The following is a 22,515-nucleotide window of genomic DNA, read 5'->3' on the forward strand; positions in this document are numbered from 1 at the left end:
CAGCGGTCTTATCCCAGCTCTGCTGGCAGTAAACAATGCTGCTGAGGGACAAGGCCTGAACAGGCAGTTTCACTGACAGATCCTAAATGAAACACATTAGGCTTGATGGTTACCCAATTCTGTGCGATTAAGAGCAGAGCAGACCAACAGCAACTGCCAGAGTGTGAGACTGGATGTTTCAGGATGCAGTGAAGCATAGCACACACAAGCACAAACACGTACACAAAAACACGTACACACACAAACGCAAACATTTTAAATTGCTTATTTTAACCCATTAAGACCTGAGGCCGATTCTACAAAATGTCTTCTAAATCCTAACTGTTTTTTGGAGAAAAAAAATCTATGTTACAGTATGTCAGTGGTTCTCAATCTTTTTCATGTCAAGGACCCCAAAATGTATATGTATTTGGCCATGGACGCCCATCTAAAAATATTTTGTTCCAGGGACCCCCAGAAGCAAAGATTTGAGTTACAAATGTTTGCTTTAAAAAATATGTATTCAAAGATTTGCACACATTTTCACAGATCTACAAGCTCATAGCTTGTAGATCACACTCGGTGCTGCGCTATGAGCTTGTATATAAGAATTGTCCTCATACATTGTAACGTTGTCCATTTCTGTCCCAAGCCCAAAACATTACAATAAGAAATTAGAGGGTTCAAGTGCCTTGGGCACTTCAGTGGGTGTTCCGAGGGATGACTAAGCGCTACCTATTCACTCTCCCACCTAGATTTGTCTTGCGTGTCCGGGGGACTGAACCGGCAACCTTCCGGTCGTAAGCGTGCTTCTCTAGCCTTTAGGTGACTGCTGCCCATTGACTTTGGCTGGCCTAATAGCTGGCCTGAGGAAAAGACAGGATGGCGTGGGAATATGCTCCTTTCTGCTTCGACGCTTAGAGTTTCCTAAGTAAACTTCAACTATCAGTCACTTTCCTGACTCTGGAAAATACATTTTGAAAAACATGGAGGCCGCGGCCAAAATCGAGGCAAATCTGACGCATGCGAACTCTTGCAACCCATGTTAAATAGCGAAATGTCAAAAAGCCCTTTTAACGGAGGCCAAAAAACGGCATCCAAAAATTAAGTGTGATATTTATGCTCGTGCCAAAACGACTAAAATGTCAAAAAGTAAACAGTGTAAATACGGCATGATGTTTTTGCTGTCCCGCTGCCATTTGTTCCTAAAACGTGACACACTGGGTCTCGGGAGGAAAAACAGATTCTGGGGAGAGACAGCTTTTTGGGTGTGGGGAGCGCTTGGTTTTTATTATGCTGACTGATTTAAGGTGACAGAGAAGGGTGGGAGTTACCGGGGTCTGGGGGGGGGATGGAATGAATGGGAGCATGGAGAATGGAGGACAGAAAAAGACTGGAGGCACAACTCTACTGCACTACCACGGCTGTAGTTTGATATAACAGAGCGTCGAGAGAGAAAGAGAAAAGGGAGTCGAGCAAATGGAGAATAAAGCCTGATTTATACTTGGTTGCACTGAAAATAGCCGGATTTTCAGTGTGAGACGCCAGTGTGCAACTAAGAATAAATCAGGCTACGAGTGCAGCTGATAAGCAAAGTCAGCTGATAAAGTAATGGATGGCTTTGCTGCCATGGGTCGAGTTACTTACAAACTAATAATGTTGAGCCAGTAAACCTGTCACAAGTGAAGTAAAATTATTAGCGTCTAAATGTGAGATACATGTTTTGAGTGCCTTACTGCCTTTAGATGTAAAAGTTCAATCCCAGGTTTTATTTTCTATAATTCAAAGTGTTTTCATTAGATGACCAAAGAAAAGGCAGCGAAATATTGGGTGTTAGCATTCCAGACTCCTGGTACTCAGTAGGGCGGGCATTGTCCAAGACGCCATGAGAATTAACTTCTGTCACTGTCAATTAGACCATCAAACACATGGAAATGTCAAAACTATATCATCCCGTACCAGTTTCCAGGCATAGCTGACATTGTACGCGTCTTTGCTGGGGTCTCTGAGTCGGTTGGTGTGCCAGGAGAGAGAGGAGTTTGTCGGCACTGCGATGACTTGACTGCCCAGTGGGAGACTGCAGAAACACACAGGAGAGTTGCAAATGTCACACACTTTGCAGCAGTTGTGGTGGGTGGGGGTAATTGTGGCTTCAAATGGAGCATGAGACTGAGCCAAAACAAAATGCACAGAGCTTGTTATTTAAAATGCAGACAGCTTTAGCTCTTCGTCCAGACACACACAGAGACATGTGACCCTTCAATACCTGAGAATGTTGTGTCGTACGACAGGGAATCCTGGGATGTTCTCATAGTGGATGATGTCCGTGTGCAGGGGAGGCTCTGTCATCAGATAAGGCCGCGTCAGTGACGGGTGCATCAGTGTGTAACCTGGGAAGACCAACCAACGGAGGTTACCAGTTATCACTTACAGTCCACACACGCCACCCCACAAGATTAGGACAGGAGGTACCCATATATAGGCCTGTCACAATTATTATCTAATCACCTGATTGCAATTATTTGAGATAACTGCAATTATTGTGCATGCTCGTTTCCATTATCTGTATAAAACAGATGGAGGAAATTTTAATAATTTCCTCTAACTTAATAAGTTAGAGGGAATTATGACATTTTCTGTAAAATGATTAGCCATTTTTTGGGGGAATACATTTTAAAATATTGAAAATATCCGATCTACAAGCTCAATTGCATCGATGTAGATTTCCAAAATAATAAAAAATAAGGGTAAGGTGCAGCCGGCTAATGCAGCCTGACAGCAAGTCGCGGGTTCGATTCACGACAGTCTTTGCTGAGTGTCACTCCCTCTCTCTCTCCCCGTTTCCTGTCACTCTTCACTTTGCTATCCAATAAAGGCAGAAAAGTATCCGAGAAATATCTTACAAAAAAAAAAGAAATAAGTCTGAGAGAGAATAATCAGAGAGGGATTTTGTTTTGGTATAGCTTATGTTTTTGCACTGCACATGCATCAAAGAGGTCATGAATTTTCATCCAACAATGTTGCACTTCTTTTATGTTCAAATAAACCCTGTCGAAGAAAGTTGACGAATCAACAAACAAATTGGATCCAGTTGTCATTCTGTGTGGCTGATGATGCTTGAGAAGCATTTTTATGTGTTTGTGCGTGTGTACAAAATGTAAAACAGCCCCACCCAAGTAGAAGGTGTGATGAGGCCAAGAAGCAAACAAAGCACAGAGGCATTTGTGTGTTTAACAACGTAAACCCTCTATAACTAAGAAACTGGATACGAGTTGCCTCTGTACATCTTTTCCCCTCTACACCTAATCTCTGCACAGAAAATAGACGATCTATAAGCTCATTCTGAGCTTTATAGATCGTCTATTTTCTGCGAATGTTCCCCCCAGAATAGGGACGCAAGGATCCAAGTGGTTGAGTCACTAGGAACAGGCTTTAAATCGCCACAGTAACAGCTTTGGGGGGAAAAGGACCCCCTGAAAGATGGGCAAATGAAGAGCATGTGTGCTAAAGACGGTGAACAAACAAAAAGGCTTGGCTCAAGTCCATAGCTCTCTTAAGCTTTGTCATACGATGGGTGTCGCGCGCCAAACTGGTGACGCGACGTGAGCTTGCATATAGGCGGTGCGCTTTGGGAAACCCCGGAGCATAAATCAGGCATTACCTGGTGTTTATGTGTGCAACATGTGTTTAAATGTGTACGCGTGACTGGCACAGGAGCAGCTGGCAGCAGCAGCAGGTGTACAGTCCCCCCCAGTCCCCACCACCATGAAGGAGAATCCCTGTCCTCTCTTACCTCTGACATCATTAACTACTACACATTACAGTGCACAGGGACAACACAGTCAAACACCCTTAGACATGAATGGCTAAACCCACTACACACACACACACACACACACACACACACACACACACACACACACACACACACACACACACACACACACACACACACACACACACACACACACACACACACACACACACACACACACACACACACACACACACACACACACCCCTGTAGTATTAGTATATGTAGCAGTATTCTTTTATAATGGTTAACATGAATAACATATAAATCTAAGATATACAAATATATTCGATGTATTTGGTTTATCTAGCCTGTCATCATCATACTCTTACTAAGAGGTCACAACATGGTCACTCATCTCGCTATGCATTTTCAGATATTGCAGATGTAATGCGGCAATCTTTCTTCCTTCGGCTCTGGCAGCCTCCGTGTTTACACAAACCCCTAATTGGCAGCAAGGCAATTTGAATACCAGTTAATGACTTTAATGGGAGTCATTTGTCAAGGTTGTTTATTGAATGGCATTAATAAGCGCGGTACAGTTAACGAGCCATAATTTGATGGCGTATTTATTACAATAACAAACCTTTTCAGTATCTAGAGGGGGAATAACTGGTCTCATTTAATGGTGTAGCATAAAACACAAACAAAACTCCGCTCAGATGACTCACGGTGTGCGCTAATAGTGCTATGGAAGCAGCTATGCGTTGGAAGTACGTTTCTTCCAGCCAGCCCCTCTTAACTGCGGTGATGTCATGTTGCTGAATGACAGTACTTGTCTGAGGTCGGGCAGTCAGGAAACCGGCTTGTGCGTTGGTGTGTATGTGTGTCAGTGTGTCTCAAGCGTTGAACATGATGGGTAGTAATTGAGTGTCCCTCAACACCCCTTCTTTACCACGCCTCTGTTTTCAAACTTCCCAGACCCCCACCTCCCACCCCATTAGGGCTGCAACTATCGGTTATTTTCTTAGCGATTACTCCATCAATGACTTTTTTCTAGTAGTTTATTTATCAAGAAGCACATTTTCTTTGATAACTTGCTTTATTTTTTATGCAAGAATAAATCAACGTAAAAAAATCAATATTGATAATTTACATAATTGACTAAACCAATTAGTCTGGTTTACCTCTTAAGCCTTTACCTCTTACTTACACTTGTACAACAATGTCTCACAAAAATAGCTAAAATAGCAGAAAACATTTTGAAAGAAAAAAGCTAAATCATTTGAAATAATACTTTAAATTGTTTTTGTATTAACGTAAAACATAAAAATGGGTCCGTAACCACAAAACAGCCCCCGACCCATCGTTTGGGAAACACTGGACTACTCAGCTTCCATCAGGGACTCTGTTCTGGCCTGCCTTCCCAGGCTGCGCTGAATACTAGCCTTAAGCTATGTCCAAGACAAACCATGTCCGGACACGAGTTCTACAGCCCTGTGCCATGGCAGGGCAACAGGGCAGGGCTCGGAAGAAAATTAAGTGCCAAAGAAATGCCACTGCTGGCTGGAAGATGTCCATAAACAGTAATAAGGGATAATGATTATTTAGGAAGTCGACACAGACTAAATAAACCGTGCACTCTACGAGGGAGTAGTGGTTCCATGTACACGAGAAGGGCGGATAAACGCACACAATTTTACCATTTTACTAACCTTTCACGTTTTCTTTTAAGGGTTTTTATTTTTCAGCTAGGAGTAATTTGTAGTATTAATACAAATGATGTCCAAAAATCGACTTACTACTTCTGCTTGTGCACTTTCAATACATTTTGATGTTCCAACGCGTGTTACTGTTACATATTTAATATGCATTAAATAATTACCGAAATTAATTTGTATTTAATCTGCGTTGCAGCATGTGTTTATTAAAATCCTTGAAATGATGGATGTCTCAAACAAATGCGCGGCAATCTACCGTAAAAGTGTGTACCAGTCTATGAGCAGTACTGTATATCAGTGAGTGTGTGTGTGACTCACCTTTGTTGTCTATGAGGAAGGTATATGATGCCAGCGAGTCCTGGTAGTAGGTGACATCCTCCAAGATATAGGCCAGGTTCACATCCACCCCCACCACGCCAAGCAGCAGGTTACCAAAGTAACATGGCCGGCTAACGGTCATGATGAAACCTTGGGGAGGAGGGTTCAAAGTCACGTTTCAACAGTTGAGTTTGGTACCTTAGTTTCCGTACAGCTGGGTTTAGTTCTGCTCCTTTCATGGAGCACTGAACTTCAGCTCATCTCGGCTCACAAACGTGTGATTGATTCAATGTAGCTTAGTTAAACAATGCATGCAAAACAAAAAAAAACATAAAAGCACTTATTCAAATTGAATTAATTAATTTACAACTTAAACCCCATGACTGGGGTAGCCCAGGCCAGACTATTCTTGGCCCACTCCTTTTTTCCTTCTAAAGCGGATCAATTTGCCGAAAGTAGCTGATCTACAAGCTCACAAAGCGTTGCGTTGCAACACGTTGTCAGCTTCTAGATTAGCCATTTTCACAGAATGCTCGCCTATTATGAAGACATGCCCAGAATAGTGACACTAGGGTTCAAGTGGTTAATTAAAGTCATTCCCATGTCTTCGTCTTAACTGGAGTTTCATTCAATATTAGCAAGACCATTTCCTTTGAGCCACTGAAGCATGGTGTGACGTGGTCCACCTACCGTCTCCCATGGGGTCAGAGTAGGGCAGGCTGAAGCGGGCCAGGTCGATCATGCGGTTGGGGAGGTTGATGTAGAAGCGGCCCACCGTGGTCTCCAGGTTGCTGAGCTGGTTCAACACCATCATGCTCCCTTTGACCACCGGCAGCGCGGAGCTCCCCGCCGCCCCGGCCGATATCACGGAGGAGCGGTCACGGTCGCGGTCGCCCGTTCGGTACACGCCGTATTTCACCGAGTTCTGCTCCGCCAGGTCCCGCAGGAAGGCCAACTCCTTCAGACCCGTAACGCCCTCTGAGAGGAAGAAGACAGACGGGGACGAATTAGAGACAGTGTGAGTGAATTTATTTCAATCAACTGACTGAACTACACAAGACCAAGACCAAGGTTCACAATGACTGTCTTGTCACAAAGGGGCCTTTTGAGTGTGGTATGATGAGCCCATGCTTAAACGCAAAAGAATCGTTTGAAACGGGGGACAGAGAGAGAAAACAGCTCTTCAGTAATGAGCACATGACTCAAATTCCTATCATCTTTTCCTTCTGCATATGGTAGAAATGAAAGCAACAACAGGAACAAAAAATCTGATTGCCAAGTTCCACAAAACAGAGATCGTATTCATCAAGTATCTTTCTATTTTGGGATGCCGATAAACTTCCCAAGTCACATTGAAGTCCCTCTGGTTGTGCGGCAAAAGCGTTCAGAAAAAGAGAATACCAGATTCAGGACCAGCGTCCAGGCTACATGACCATGTAGCCTTTTACTTCAGAAGAAGACCTGTTCTGTGTCAGTCAACACTCCTGAGATATTCCATGCATGCACGCCTGAGATCCTACCATCACCACCTCACTATTCTTTGAAGCTTTATACATACAAAACCAACCATCTGTAAAACCCTGTGTTTATCTTTCAAGCCCCAAGTTTACGACACGTGCGGAACATCCCACCCAGTGTGCCACATCACGGTGGATCAACAGTAAATGCACGCTCCAGACTTTGGACCAGCCCAGACTTTGACTTTCCGAGTCCTGAGGTCACTTAAGCCCAGATTTATACTTAGTTGCGCGCCACTAGTGCCAACGCGTTGTGAGCTTGTAGATCGGCTATTTTCGGTGCGCAACGCCGCAAAGTATACCAAGGCCTTTGGAGGAGCCTGGATCAACTTGCAGCTGTCACCTGGATCATTGGGTATCTCGCAGCTTATTGGGAGGGATGGGGCATGGTATTCATGCCAGTATCCAATCACTGATGGGATTAGAGCAGAATCATGTTTTAAGGCCAAGGCTCATCTCTGGTGACCATATTGTTGGACGGCTGACAAGATATGGCTTTGTGGGGGGTGACAATGTCAAATGGACAGTATTGAGGGGCAGCTTTTCTGGCAGACATGGTATCTGCTCTTTTAGTCAGTCAGTTCAACATGTAAACTCAATGCAATATTAAGCCCTATAATTAACCCTATTAATCACTTGAAACATTCTGCGGAAAAAAAAAATCAGGATCTACAGGCTATTTTCACCAAAGAGATTTTGTGTGGAGGGAAAAAATGAGCGGACCTAGTAAAGGGCCCTGGGGGACAAAATGCGATGCATTGTGAGCTAGCAAATCAGCTATTTTCAGGGACAAGATTTGGTGTTGAGGTTAAAAAGGAGCTGATCTGGTATAGAGCCCTGAGCCCATGAAAAAACTGTAAGCAAGAGACACAAAAGAACATAACATGGTTCTTAATGACTTTCTGGCAGTGCAAAATGGAAAGTTCATGAAACCAGCCTGAAAGGGAAACTGGAGTTGGCAGAACATCAGTTTGTTTTTGTGCGCGCAGCCGCACGCACACACACACACACACACACACACAAATCAATACAGTGTGACCAACAGATTGTTGATCACCTTTGACAAACAACAGTTCACATCTGCCAGCGGAAGCAGGGATTAAGACAAAGACACACACACACACACACACACACACACACACACACACACACACACACACACACACACACACACACACACACACACACACACACACACACACACACACACACACACACACACACACACACACACACACACACAGGGGGGGGGGCTTTGAGCCGTGTACAATAGCCTAGGTAACAACAGAACAAATGTTTTTTCTGGATGTGCAATGCTAATAAACTCAAAGGCTGATAGATGTGTGTAACCTTTTCATCGTGGAGTGTTTTAAACAAGCAGGTCCTCCGTCAGTCACACAAATCTCCACACACACACACACACACACACACACACACACACACACACACACACACACAGTATTTACTTTGAAGTTTCCCTTCCCTCTCAGATGTTTTTCATTTCCATACCCTAATGAAATAATTATTTTATTAATGGTGAACTAATGCATACACAGTGGAGGGGTGTGTGCGTGTGTGTGTGTGTGTGTGTGTGTGTGTGTGTGTGTGTGTGTGTGTGTGTGTGTGTGTGTGTGTGTGTGTGTGTGTGTGTGTGTTGGGGGGGGCAGGAGCAGACAGATGGATGGATGATGGAGATGAAGAGGGCCAATAAAAGAGAGAGAGGCAGGAAGGGTGCACACGCCACATCAACACACATGGTGAGAACAAAAAGCCTTTGAGGTTTTTGAGCACCTCTCTAACCTTCAGTCCTCCTCATCCTTCTGTGCACTGTGCATATCCCATCACAGACAAAGAAAACCATGTCTAGCACACGCATAATTAGCTTCCAGTGGAAAAACAAACCCAAAAAAAACGTGGCTCTGTACCAAGAGTCAAAATTGTAATTGAAAGTGAACTGCTGTGCGTATCTGTGTACGATCTGGTGGTTGAGCGGTTTGCATCCAATGACAAGGTTCAACTTCACCAAACAGAACTTGTTAGGGTCCGTTTGATCTCTCTGACCGTGTTACCATCATTTTTGTGACTCCTGTGTTTATTTTAGTTGTCAGGGGCTGTCAAGTCAAGATTTTCTATTTTGTATCTTGGGTCAGCCATTGGTCCAGTGCTTTGCATGTTATTGTGTTGCCAAATGTTATAACCTACTAAAGCCTGATTCATTACTTAACCCATTAAGACCTGAGGCCGATTCTACAAATACCTTCTGAATCTGTAGTTCTCACACTTTCAAGATTTTTCAAAAATGTTCAAAAATAGCAGATGTACAAGCTTGCAGTGCAGCACGAACAGACGGGCTGTGAGCTGATCTGCTATTTTTGAATAGCCAACGAAAAAATCTAAAAGGACACATGCTTTCCCAGTTTTAATGGGTTAATCGTATGACAATGTCCCATGCCAAAAACAGCCCTTCTACAAGCTCACAACGTGTCGTGTGGCCATGAGTCGTCTGCTATTTTTGGCACAGGACAACATGAAGTATGAAGTACAAGTCAGGCATGAGAAACAATACTTCATTCCTTCCAGCTCATGGTGGCGAAACCCGAACGATTTGACAACAACAATAGCCTTCGCATTTGAGTTAACAGTTGCTCTTTGTGTGAGTCGTACCGTTCATGAGCGCGTAGGTGAGGATCATGACAGAGTTGTTGAGGTGTCTGTTCTCCTCCCTGACCACGCTGAGCGTTGCTCTCTTCTCCTGCTCCGACGACTCCCGAGATGTGATGCCAGATGACAGGTAGATGATTACCATATCTGTGGCTGATGACAGACACACACACACAGAGGGAAAGACAACAGAGCGCTCATAAACAAATGGAAATGTCATGACAATGAAGCTCACAAAGCGTCGCGCGTTGTGAGCTTGTAGATCGGGTATTTTCGGCATGCAGCTAAGTGAAAATCACGGCCCTGACAAAAATCTATTTTAGTCGACACTAATCAATTGTAGATTTAGTCGACTAAAATCTTATATTTGGTCAACTAAAACTAGAATAAAAGTGGAACATTTCTGGTAACCAAAATATGACTAAAACTTAACAGAATTTTATTCAAAAGACACAGGTTGGGCAGGCAGGGAATTCTCTCCCAGTCACAGTTCTTACTGGTGGCATGCTGCTTGCTGAGGCTGCTGGTGTTCCGGAGCAGCTGGAAAGCCTTCTGGAAGCCGGCTGCGTGCTGCGTCGGGGCGTCTGATGCCTTGATGTTTGAGATGAAGGTGCTCATCTTCCGCTTGGTCTCGCTGGTGGCCGGAGACAGCAGGCTCTTGTAACACAGGTCCAGGGAACAGTAGCGAACCGACTCCGCTACCGACAGAATAGAGATCTACAAGTAGGAGGCAGAGAAAGACAAAACGTTTCTACATGGTACTAGCCCATTTAGACCTGAGGCCCATTCTTAAAAACACATTCTAAATCCGGACCTATATTTTCTGAAAAACTTAAAATCTTTATTCAAATTTATTTGTTATTTTTTTTCCCGGCTTGAAAGGTATAACAACGTATAGGTGTAACAGGTCTAAATGGGCTAGGGCAGCAGCCACTAATCATTATTTTCCTCCAATTAAACAAGTCTATTATTGTTTTCAATAATTTGGTTTGTACATGCATTGATTGATGAATCAATTATTTTATGTATCGCTTCACAACAGTTCTGTTTTTTTGTTTTTCTTTGAATTCAATTAGCATTTTAGATGCTAGATAAGAATTACTTTAAAATGTGGAACTTTTGAGTGTACAGATGTTAACCAAATGGACCCTTCCTGGTCCATTTGGTTACACTTGTACATTCTCAGAGTTAAATCAACACTCAGGATCTTTGCTGTCTAAGCAGACGGCTCTTTTCGCATTCAAGGTAACCTTTGTCCAGGACAGCTAACCTTGTCGTGCTCGTCCACAGCGTTGAGGATGACCAGCGCTGAGTCTCTGGCGATCTGTAACTGAGTGTCAGTCACTGACGCTCCATGGTCCACCATCACCACGATGTGTTTAGACTGAGGCCGCACCGCTGCCACATACACAGGCCTGCAAGAACAACGCACGTCTACATTTATACTGTACACCAGTGGTTCACAAACTTTTTCATGTCAAGGACCCCCAAATTGATATGCAATTATGCATTTGGCTGCGGACCCCCCCCCATCTGAAAAGGTTTTGTGCCAGGGACGCCCAGAAGAGAAGATTTATGTAAAAAATAGAACCAGGAGACCTGGTACTGCCAGACCCCTGGCAGTGGTTGAAATCTGAATGGCCGGACTTCGCATGACGTGTGTATCTGTCTGTGTATCTGTCTTCCCATTTATGCCATATATGGAGAAAAGAGGGACAAAAGAGGAAAAGAGGGACAAGTTTATTATGTGTCTCCCAATTTATGCCATATATGGAGAAAAGAGGGACAAAAGAGGGACGAAAGAGAGACAAAAGGGGGACGAAAGAGGGACAGACACAGCCTCATGTAGGCCGACCCTCTGGGTCTGGCAAAAAAAGGAACATTTATTTTTGAAATATTTTCAAAAATAGTAGATGTACAAGCTCACAGCGTGGCACGAGTGACGTGCTGTGAACTTGTAGATCTGCTATTTTTGTATAGCCAGTGTATACATGGATAGTGGTGAGGATGATTGTGAAAGAGAATGGCCGTTCACATATAATTCACAGTTAACATGGTTTGCTTAGCCTGGCTCCAGCCCCTAAATCGCCAGCCTCGCATTCAGGGTCTGGCGACGCTGTAAAAAAGCGGGGTTTTCTCCGTTGAAAATCTAACCAGCGGCCTGGCCCAGGTATGATCCAGTATGAACCAATCGCCAAAGAGAGACAATTTGGCCACGCCCCCATCTCAGAAAACGGCTGGACTGAGAGGGCTTTCAGACTGAATAATAATAATAATGGAGTGAAACTAAATGAAGATTTGCTAAGTAAAACACAAAAAACACTGATTTCAATCAAAAATTATAGAATGATCACAAACAATATAGAAATTATACAAAACCATTAGGATTCACTAATATCCCATGAGTCGATGTTTGACAGCATCATGATACTCCCAACCATACTTCTCCATAAGTCCTTCATGATAATGTTTCCTTTTCTCTCTCTCTCTCTCGCCAACCTATCACTCTCTCTCAGCTTAGGTGGCCCATGTTGCAGACCTTGCCCTCCACCTCTGTCTGCTCTGGGTCACACTGTTTTCACAGGAGATCCCCTTCTCTCCACTGTTGCTTTTATTGGAGCCTCATCTCTGCCCCAGTGCATGCTCTCACCACCAATGAGCTCTTGCTCCAAAACCGCTGCTATCAGGGTCCGTATTCCCAGTTTCCCCAACAATATATAAGACAATGTATAAGAACTAAATGAGGTCAAAATTCTATTTCTCCCCTGAGCAAGCAGGCAGGCTCCATTAGATCAGTGGTTAAAATTGCAGCACTTGAGCAGGGGTTAAAATCTGGTTAATCTTCACATTTTCTTTTCTTTACTTTAAGACTAAGATTTTTGCATACGTGGTCTGAGGCTGTTCTAAATTAGTTTGCAGAGTAAGAACAAATTCAAGTAAGAACATATTGATGAGGCCCAAAATGTCGCATTAAGCATCCATACGCAGGGTTTAAGCAGAGAGATTTGTGCTTACTGCTTACGCACTTTTAATGAACGGGGCCCACTGAGAAGCCATCACATGGTGGAAAAAGGGGAGTGATGTACACGCTAAGCCACCCGCACTCCGTCTTGCAGCAGCAGCATCATTTGTTTCATAGCTAAAGGCCAGCTGACTGGCTCAGAAACCCCACTGACAGATTTACAACACCAGGGGAAAATGCAAGAGCAAGTGCATGAACAACAGAGAGAGATGGGGGATAGATTAGGAAAGAGAGAGAGAGCCATATACAGTATAACAGAAAAATCACACCCAGTGTGAAGTGGGCGGTGTGGTCACAGTGGTCATCACAGTGATGGAAGTGATTCACTTAAAAAAAACATAAAAGTGTTTTTTTTAAAGTCCATACTGCTATTCATAGGGCTGCACATGTGTCATGTGATTCGCTAGCCAATCACAGTCCTGAATAAAGAGGTCAGTGGTGTTGTTTGTACCAGGGTGGTACTGATAGACATACAGACATGAAGAAGAAAAGGACTTCAACTGCTGTTCATGATTGTAAATAGCCACCGTGACTTGCAATACTGTCGATCTCAAAGATTTCTGACTTAATGTATTATCATTATTATTATTTCTTTCATACATTTTTAACCCACAATTTTTGTAAGCCATTTTTTTCACCCAGTGCCAGTTGCCTAAGCTGTAATCCTGGGTCATAATCACCCATCACTGAGCTTCGAGAGACGTTTGTACCGCATCGTGTTATACCACCAACTTAACTTAAACTGACATTTACTTAATAATAAGTCAATGATAAACACATGAAAAAGACATGGCGTGGCTTCCATGTGGATCTCTGCCGTCACGGATATGATGTTATATTGATGACATCACTCTTGCCCAAATATGGAGGGGGCGGAAGCCTGCGCACATCGGTGTTGCTAGGCGTGCATGGCAACCAATTGTGTTGAGAGTGAGGTCAGACCAGAGCTCTGCTCAGCATATATGAGGTGTGAAGTTACTTTAGACTTCCACTTCATTCAATTGAGACCAGAAGATAGTGTGTCCACGAATAGTGTTGTGAGAGAAAGGCATACAGAACTTAGACAAAGAATACAGGGAAATAGAGAGAAGACACAGTTTCCAGCCTCAACAGAACCTGCAACTCCGTCCCCTGCTGCCATGTATAAGACCAGCTTTGAACATGAACCTCCACTCCTGGGAGGAGCGTGGTCCCTCCAATCCGCACAGACTAAGCTCTCCTGTTCTGAGTGTACCTTCACGTCTCATCTGAGCCACGATGACCTCAACTGCCAAACGCTGAGGAATGGACGAATCTGCTCAGAGGCCTGTCAGCAATTAGTCAGCTCTGTAACCAGCCAGAAACAAGCAGACACAGACCCACCAAAAGCTCAAAGTCATCAACGGTTTACAGAGATTTTAACTCAACCAGGAGATGTAAAGAAAAATCTGATGATTTACACCGGAAAGAAAACTCACATCTGTAAACGGTGTGCCAAAGGTTTCAGTAAGTTAATTCACCTGAAGACACATGAGCGTACCCACAGTGGAGAAAAGCCTTTCCAATGTAAACAGTGTGAGAAGACTTTCAGTGCGTCAGGTAATCTGAACAAACACCAGCGTGTCCACACCGGAGAAAAGCCTTTCCACTGTCAATATTGTGACAAGAGTTTCAGTCATATAAGTACCCTGAATACACACCAGCGTATCCACACCGGCGAAAAACCTTTCCAATGTAAACAGTGTGACAAGAGTTTCAGTCAGATAAGTACATTGAATATACACCAGCGTATCCACACCGGAGAAAAACCTTTCCAATGTAAACAGTGTGATAAGACTTTCAGTGTGTCAGCTAGTCTGAACAAACACCAGCGTATCCACACTGGGGAAAAACCTTTCCATTGTAAATGGTGTGACAAGAGTTACAGCATCTTAGATAGTCTTAAGACACACCTGCGTATCCACACTGGAGAAAAACCTTTCTACTGTAAACTATGTGACAAGAGTTTCAGTATCTTAGATAGTTATAAGAAACACCAGCGTATCCACACTGGAGAAAAAACGTTCTGCTGTAAACAGTGTGACAAGAGTTACAGTTCCCCAGGAAATCTGAAGACACACCAGCGTATCCACACTGGAGAAAAACCTTTCTACTGTAAACTATGTGACAAGAGTTTCAGTATCTTAGATAGTTATAAGAAACACCAGCGTATGCACACTGGAGAAAAACCGTTCTACTGTAAACAGTGTAACAAGAGTTTCAGTCAGTTAACTAATCTGAAGACACACCAGCGTATCCACACTGGGGAAAAACCTTTCCAATGTAAACAGTGTGACAAGACTTTCAATGCGTCAGGTCATCTGAAGACACACCAGCGTATCCACACTGGGGAAAAACCTTTCCATTGTAAATGGTGTGACAAGAGTTTCAATGAATCAGGTAATCTGAAGAGACATCTGCGTATCCACACAGGAGAAAAAGCTTTCTACTGTAAATAGTAGGACAAGACTTTCACTCCACGGTTCTCAAAGTGGAGTCTGCGAAATAATTCTTTTTTTTTCTTTTTTTTTCTATCTTTTTTATTTGGGGGCTAGTGAAAGTTACAGGAGAATCCTTAATCATCAATATATAAGGGATTTTTATTTTAGGGACATTTTCGTTAATTTTCCTTATCATGGGATCAATACTTGACAAATGTCCTGGGCCAGTGATTGGCTGACTTTTGCAAAGTCAGCCAATCACATTACAGCTAGTGTCATCACCACTAGCTGTAATGTGATTGGCTGACTTTGCAAAAGTATAGATTTGCATTGACTGTGGAAGGGTTAGCGTTGTAGACTGCGTTGTAGACTATTGGCCAATCACGGTGCAGGATTGGTCAGTGTCCAAACCTCACTTATAGAGGGCGGTTACATCATCACAGTGATGGAAGTGATTCACTTAAAAAAAACATAAAAATGTTTTTTTTAAGTCCATACTGCTATTCATGGGGCTGCACATGTGTCATGTGTTTCGCTAGCCAATCACAGTCCTGAATTTGCAAAGTCAGCCAATCACATTACAGCTAGTGGTGATGACACCAGCTGTAATGTGATTGGCTGACTTTGCAAAAGTATAGATTTGCATTGACTGTGGAAGGTTTAGCGTTGTAGACTGCGTTGTAGACTATTGGCCAATCACGGTGCAGGATTGGTCAGTGTCCAAACCTCACTTATAGGGGGCGGTTACACCGCCCCAAAAACTAAGAGAGAGAGTGAGCTATGAGTGACCACAAAAAGCCACAACAGTGAAGGTGTGAGATTCCTGTGGGCTTTAGTGGTACAGAGGCACATTCTTGCTGAAGGCATGTGTGGTCAGATTTGGGGGGCGAGGGGGGGGGGGGTGGCACGCCACCCACATCCCTCTGGGAGGCCTTATGACGACTGCCGGAGAGGCAAGAGGAGGAGGGAGATGGATGTGAAGACGGTAATCCAGAAAGTGATCATAGAAAGGAAATGTGTGTGGTACTGTACCTGCTGCGATGCTCATAGCTTCCCTTGCAGTGGAACTTGTGGGCAGGGAAGACCGTGAAGATACCCTCCTCTGAGCTGAAGTACTGCCACTTTATCCCTGGGTTGGACTTCAAGTTGTCTGCCAACACTACATATAGGAGGGAGCGAGAGTGAGAGAGAGAGGGGGGGTGGAATAGAGGAGAGGAGGGGATGGGTACAAGAAAAATGGGATGAAAAGAGAGTGAAAGGAGTGGGGTGTAGGAAACGGGAAAGAGGGAGAGAGAGAGAGGACATGCATGAGAAAAATACTTGCTGAGTTTCACCTTTTCAAATGTAACCTTAATTTAACCAGGTTAATCCCACTGGTCAGAGCAGAGGTTAATCACGGGCTCTGAGTGCGTGAGAATGAGAGAGCAAAGACACTCACATGACATGTGCAGCCCTACATGCACTTGCATTCCATGTGTGCATATGTCATGCTTGATGCCGAATGAAGATCGTAATCTTTAACTGGAATTAATTTGCCTTAATTGCTCAAATGTGGTGCAGTCACATTTTGTATCACAATGTAAAATGTGGTGCTTAAATGATTAACTCTCTTTTAGCATCCGTACCTTGTAAAATAAATACTTCTGGTAAATAGTAGAAGAAGTGGGAAGAAGAATTTGCGCCCCAAAGATAATATTGACAGCACACCTCTACAAGGATTCAATACAGAATATTTACCTTCCACTTCTTGGAAATACATCACATGTTTTATACTATATACTAAAGAGTTTCAACTTACACCAGTCTCTCTCCCAAATCAACAATTTGCCTAAAGGTACTGTAAGCTCATATTTCAATCAGCTACTTCTGTTTGAGTATGGTGATGATTAATAATGTTCATAGGAAGTGAAAACTGTTAGAACTTGTCTGTAATTTGTGTAAGTGCATCCCCGGCAAAGACAATCACAATCACAGCTTTTGGTAATAGACACCTACATAACACCTCTATCACCTCTGTCATTTTATGTAGGAAATACAACTTATTTTCAACTTAGAACACAAACGTAGAGCTGTCAAATTCACAGGAGTCCTTTTGGACCATCTTTCGATGAATTCCTAAAACAAAACGAGTATGACCAGTCTGACCGTGCCGTGCTGTGAATCAACGCCAATGTACGCATCAGTGCTTCACTGATATTTATGAATTTATTACAGTGACGCAGGCCAACTTAACAGCATCCTCTGCCAAAGACACTGAGCCAACAAACCATTTTAGTGGGTCACAGAGTCAACAGTATCTTCACAGAGATCCAATCACAAAGACTGCAGCTTCCTGTCTGCTCAGTGCAACACAAAACAGCCTTTCACATCAAAGATAAAGAGATGGAGGGAGGGAAGGGACACAAATAGAAGCATGGATTCCTTAACCCGTTCAATCCGGGAACGCATCTGCGTCACAAACCATTATTTTATACTTTTGCTGTTCAAAAATAGTGGCCTTGTAGATCTGCTATTTTTTGAAAAATCTTGAACATTAAGCTTTGTGCAAATCGTTGAATATATATATTTGTAACAGATTTGTAACTCAAATCTTTGCTTCTGGAGGTCCCTGGAACAAAATAGTTTACAAATGTTCGCTTTAAAAATATATATATTCAAAGATTTGCAGACATTTTCACGATTTAAAAAAAAAATAGCAGATCTACAACCTTGTATATCTGCTATTTTTGAATAGCCAAAGAATTCTAAAATGACACAGATGCGTTCTTAATGGGTTAACCAGGCCAACAACTATTAGAAAGAGAGGGAGACAGAGAGAGACAGAGACAGAGAGTGAAAGAATGTCTAAGATAACAGTAGAATGGTGATGTAAGAGTTAAAACTAATAAAACGCAGGAATGTAGGCCCACACTGGCATCTAATCTCCTGAATATGAGACCAGTGAGTCTACTGAGCAGCACCCAAAATTATAGGGCATGTATACACTGGCACTGAGGCCCATCCACTATAAACAAACAACATGGACTTTCTAGTGGCCAGACTATACACGGCAGCCTGGGTGGATTAAACATTTAAAATAAATTATAGGCATACATATAATTCATACTGTTTCATTGCATGACTGGATTTCACCTGATAATAAATGGGTTATATTTAAAAGGTAGGGTACGAGATATTTCTTGGTAATTCTTTTTTTTTTGGTTAAAAAGGTTAAAGTACTATATTTTGATAGTAATCATTGCTACAGAGAGGGTTTTTTTTGGTCACAGGGGTCTCTCCAGCTCTTTAGTAAACAGATTATAGTACAAGTTCAGGTACAGTAGGTGACACAATTTAAGCCAATCAGGAGAGAGCCCTGAAAATGCATTTTCTGTTTAATAAAGAGCTGGAGAGACATGGGAGACTCCTTTTACTGAACAAACACTCTATAGCAATGAGTACTATCAGAATATAGAGCTATTTAACACTTATTTCAACCAAAGTAAATCACTTACCCTACCTTTAATTTGTGCCCAAATAGTTTTTTCCGGCATGTTTATTTTTAGCAAAATATTTCTTTGGACAGGTGAGCAAAAACTAAAAAGCTACCTGTATGTATGCACAGATATAGATTTAAAAGATATCTTTCATGTCTAGGAAAAGTCTAGGAACCCCATTTTTGAGGGGCAGTGGGTTATTATTCCACTGCAGCATGCTAGCTAGTTTGCTAGCAAATCATTGCTAGTCCCTCCATCCATCTTTGAGACTGGTATAAACAGGAACCACTCAGCAGTGTTGACAGCTGAAGAGGGCTCTGTATACATCTATATACATCTGCCACCAGTGTTTAGAAAGTCCTACAAACGCACACATTTATATACCTTTGAGCCGACTGCCAAGCGGTCAACATGTCTACTGGCCTGAGATGAAAAACCTGCATGCGCGAGCATTATGTGTCCGTTATTACGGTTTTGAAATATTCATTAGTTTTGTGTGATTTTGTTTAGCTTTAGTAGTGTATAAGTAGTTTTAATTTCAGTAATTGACAAGATTTAGTTGAATTATTTACTTTTACTTTTTCATCTATTATGAGGAAAGTCTTGTATTTTACAGAAGCTGAAAAGGGTAGGATGAAAGAATGCATGATCACCGATATTATCGTGATAATCAAAATATGCTTAAAACTCAAATTGGGACTTTTGTTTAACCACTTGGACCCCCAGCATCCCTATTCTGGGGGGAATGTTCGTGGAAGAAAAACGTCGTCTATCTATTCTACAAGCTTGTAGATCTGCTATTTTTGGCAAATTGATTTTTGTAGAGTGAAATATAAGAGTGTACCAAATGCGCTCTTTACAGGGTATGGAGGGTTTAAGTGGTACTGAATTTGCGGCTCAACAAAAGCAAATTCCTAGTGTATGACGGAGGACAATTTCACGATCAATTACAATGTCCACGATACAATTATTGTGAGTGTTTTTTATGACGATAATAACGATTATCTTCCCATCCCTAGATATGATGGTGGATAAACTAAAACGAAGATGATTTTACATGCAATCCCATTTCAGTTTAGTTTGTTTTAGTTTCAATTAGTTTAGCATTGTTCATTCTAGTCTTTTAGTTTTTGTTTCTTTTAAAAACGCTTGCACTGGCCTTGACCGCTGGCGTAGCGGTCCAGGCACCTAGGCTCCAAAGTAACCTGACAGCGGGTTCGAGTCCCGATGGCCTTTGCTGCATGTCTCTCCCCATTTCCTGTCAGACTACTATCCTATCAATAGGATAATAAGGCCTAAAAGTCAAAAAGAAATTATTAAAAAAAAAAAAGGGGAAAAAACGCTTGTCCTGCACGCACAAACACACAGGCATTGAGGCAGATCGAGGCACACACACACACACACACACACACACACACACGCCTGAATCAATATACTCTCACTAGGGAACCAATCAGGACAGGGAAAACAGACCAGAGAAAAGACAACATAACAGAAGTCCCAAAACAGCTGAAATGGATGAAAGAGAGGACAGAGGATGAAGAGATCTGTTAATACATAGAATTTATATAGCGCTTTTCTAGGTACTCAAAGTCGCTTTACAGAAACAGAATAAAAACAACTTTATTAGGTTATAACTAGTTATAACTTATAAGGCCAAAAACTAAAGGGGATAATGATTACATAGGTACTGTGGGGAATGAGAGTCTGAAAAGGTGGGTTTTGAGTGTGGTTTTAAACGTGGCGAGGGTGGGGGCATCTTTGATGTGAGCTGGGAGTGAGTTCCATAGGGAGGGGGCTGCCACCGAGAAGGCCCTGTCACCCCAGGTTTGTTTCTTTGTCTTAGGGATGTCCAGGAGGGATGGGGGGCGTGGCGTTGGAGGAGTTCAGAAAGGTAGCGGGGAGCCTGGTTGATGAGGGCCTTGTAGGTAGTGAATCTATTCTGTGTTTGACTGGGAGCCAGTGAAGGTCACGGAGGTCTAGTGCGATGTGGTCCCTGGATCGGGTTCTGGTGAGCAGGCAGACGGCAGAGTTTTGTACATATACTGTAGTTTCTTGAGAACCTTGGTGGAGACACGGTATAGGAGGCTATTGCAGTAGAGTTTAGATGTGATGAATGAGTGTCTCAGCAGCAGTGTGTGATAGGCTGGGACGAAGAGATCTGGTTGACATGGGACTGGAAGGAGAAGGTGGGGGGTCCAGGATGACACCAAGCTTGCGGACTTGGGTGGACAATGGAGCCATCAATGTTGACGGAGAAGTCATGAGTGGAGCGGGTGAGGGAGACTGGGCCAATGATTAGGATTTCAGATTGATTGCAGTTGAGTTTTAGGAAGTTTGATTGCATCCATGTTTTGACGTCGGCCAGGCAGGAGGTGAGCGTGGAGTGGGTGATGGCAGGGATGGTTGTGGAGGGGAGGTAGAGTTGTGGGTCGTCGGCATAACAGTGGAAACGGTGGCCATGTCTGCAAAGTATGAGCGTGTACAGGATGAAGAGGAGAGGGTCAAGTACTGAGCCTTGGGGGACGCCATGGGTTGACAGGAGATGTGAATGATTGGCAGATAATGGAGATGAAATGATGTCCGTCAGTGAGGTATGATTTGAACCAGGAGAGGGCAGTGTCAGTGATTCCAAAGGTGGATTAGATGAGTATGGAATGGTGTACATTTGTGCAAATCACACAAAGATACCAGAACCCCACCTATTAAAACCCCAGTGTTAATTTATCCATTTGTAACTCTTTTCTTTGCACAAATGTAACCAGAACACTGAGGATTTCACAGTGCATTTCAATCGACACCCTGGTCTGTCTAGTTTTTCACCCCGTCTTCCCAGTCCCAGATCATTGATTGCCGTCCCACATAAAGTCTCCCTCTGCCTTCCCAGGTTCCCTAACCTCACTGGAGGAGAACCAACGCAGAAGACAGAACCGGAGGTGGAATACAACCATCCACTCAAGTGTACACGGATGTGACCAACAGCGTTCCCACCTGAACCCCGCCCTCTCCTTCATTCATCATTCTCTACATCTCAATTATCCCCTCGCTTTCTCTCACACACACACACACACACACACACACACACACACACACACACACACACACACACACACACACACACACACACACACACACACACACACACACACACACACACACACACACACACACACACACACACACACACACACACACACACACACACACAGTAATATTGTTTAGACTGGGCCAAGAGAAATGAGAGAGGATGAATGCGTGGAGGGAGTGTAAGGGGTCAAGGAGGCCCGAGAGTGAGGGAGAAGTAGAAGGAGGAGGGGTGTTGGGGTGGGGGTGGCGTGGGGGGGGGGTAACATGAACTCCCTGCGACTGGTCGTAAGGAAAACAAAGCCACCGGCCAGCGGTGATGTACGAATGGTAGTGGCTATCACGGAAGGTGGCAGGAGAGACGGACTGGCTGGAATGTGTTGTGGAGGGGGAGAGATAGATAAAGACAGAGACACACACACCCCCCGAGACGAAGAGGTAGAGAGAGAAACAGGGAGACACACAGAGAGACATAGAGGGAGAGAGAGATGCCGGGGGGCTCCATGACCAGGGAAGGGCGTAAC

General features: G+C 43.4%; 1 protein-coding gene across 1 annotated transcript in view; it reads right to left on the reverse strand.

Annotated features, from left to right (window-relative positions):
• The window catches only part of cachd1 (cache domain containing 1), a 100,647-nt gene that overhangs the window by 22,602 nt on the left and 55,530 nt on the right, over positions 1 to 22,515 (reverse strand). The window contains exons 5-12 of the mRNA XM_084067251.1: positions 16,464 to 16,590; positions 11,221 to 11,365; positions 10,448 to 10,667; positions 9,954 to 10,103; positions 6,463 to 6,750; positions 5,773 to 5,922; positions 2,246 to 2,369; positions 1,939 to 2,056 (exon numbers count right to left, since the gene is read on the reverse strand). Of these exons, the coding sequence (XP_083923377.1) occupies positions 1,939 to 2,056; positions 2,246 to 2,369; positions 5,773 to 5,922; positions 6,463 to 6,750; positions 9,954 to 10,103; positions 10,448 to 10,667; positions 11,221 to 11,365; positions 16,464 to 16,590 (1,322 nt within the window). The remainder of the gene's footprint in view (positions 1 to 1,938; positions 2,057 to 2,245; positions 2,370 to 5,772; positions 5,923 to 6,462; positions 6,751 to 9,953; positions 10,104 to 10,447; positions 10,668 to 11,220; positions 11,366 to 16,463; positions 16,591 to 22,515) is intronic.

The sequence above is a fragment of the Gymnoscopelus microlampas genome (genome assembly GCF_963454915.1).
Source record: "Gymnoscopelus microlampas genome assembly, chromosome: 9".
Taxonomy (NCBI): domain Eukaryota; kingdom Metazoa; phylum Chordata; class Actinopteri; order Myctophiformes; family Myctophidae; genus Gymnoscopelus; species Gymnoscopelus microlampas.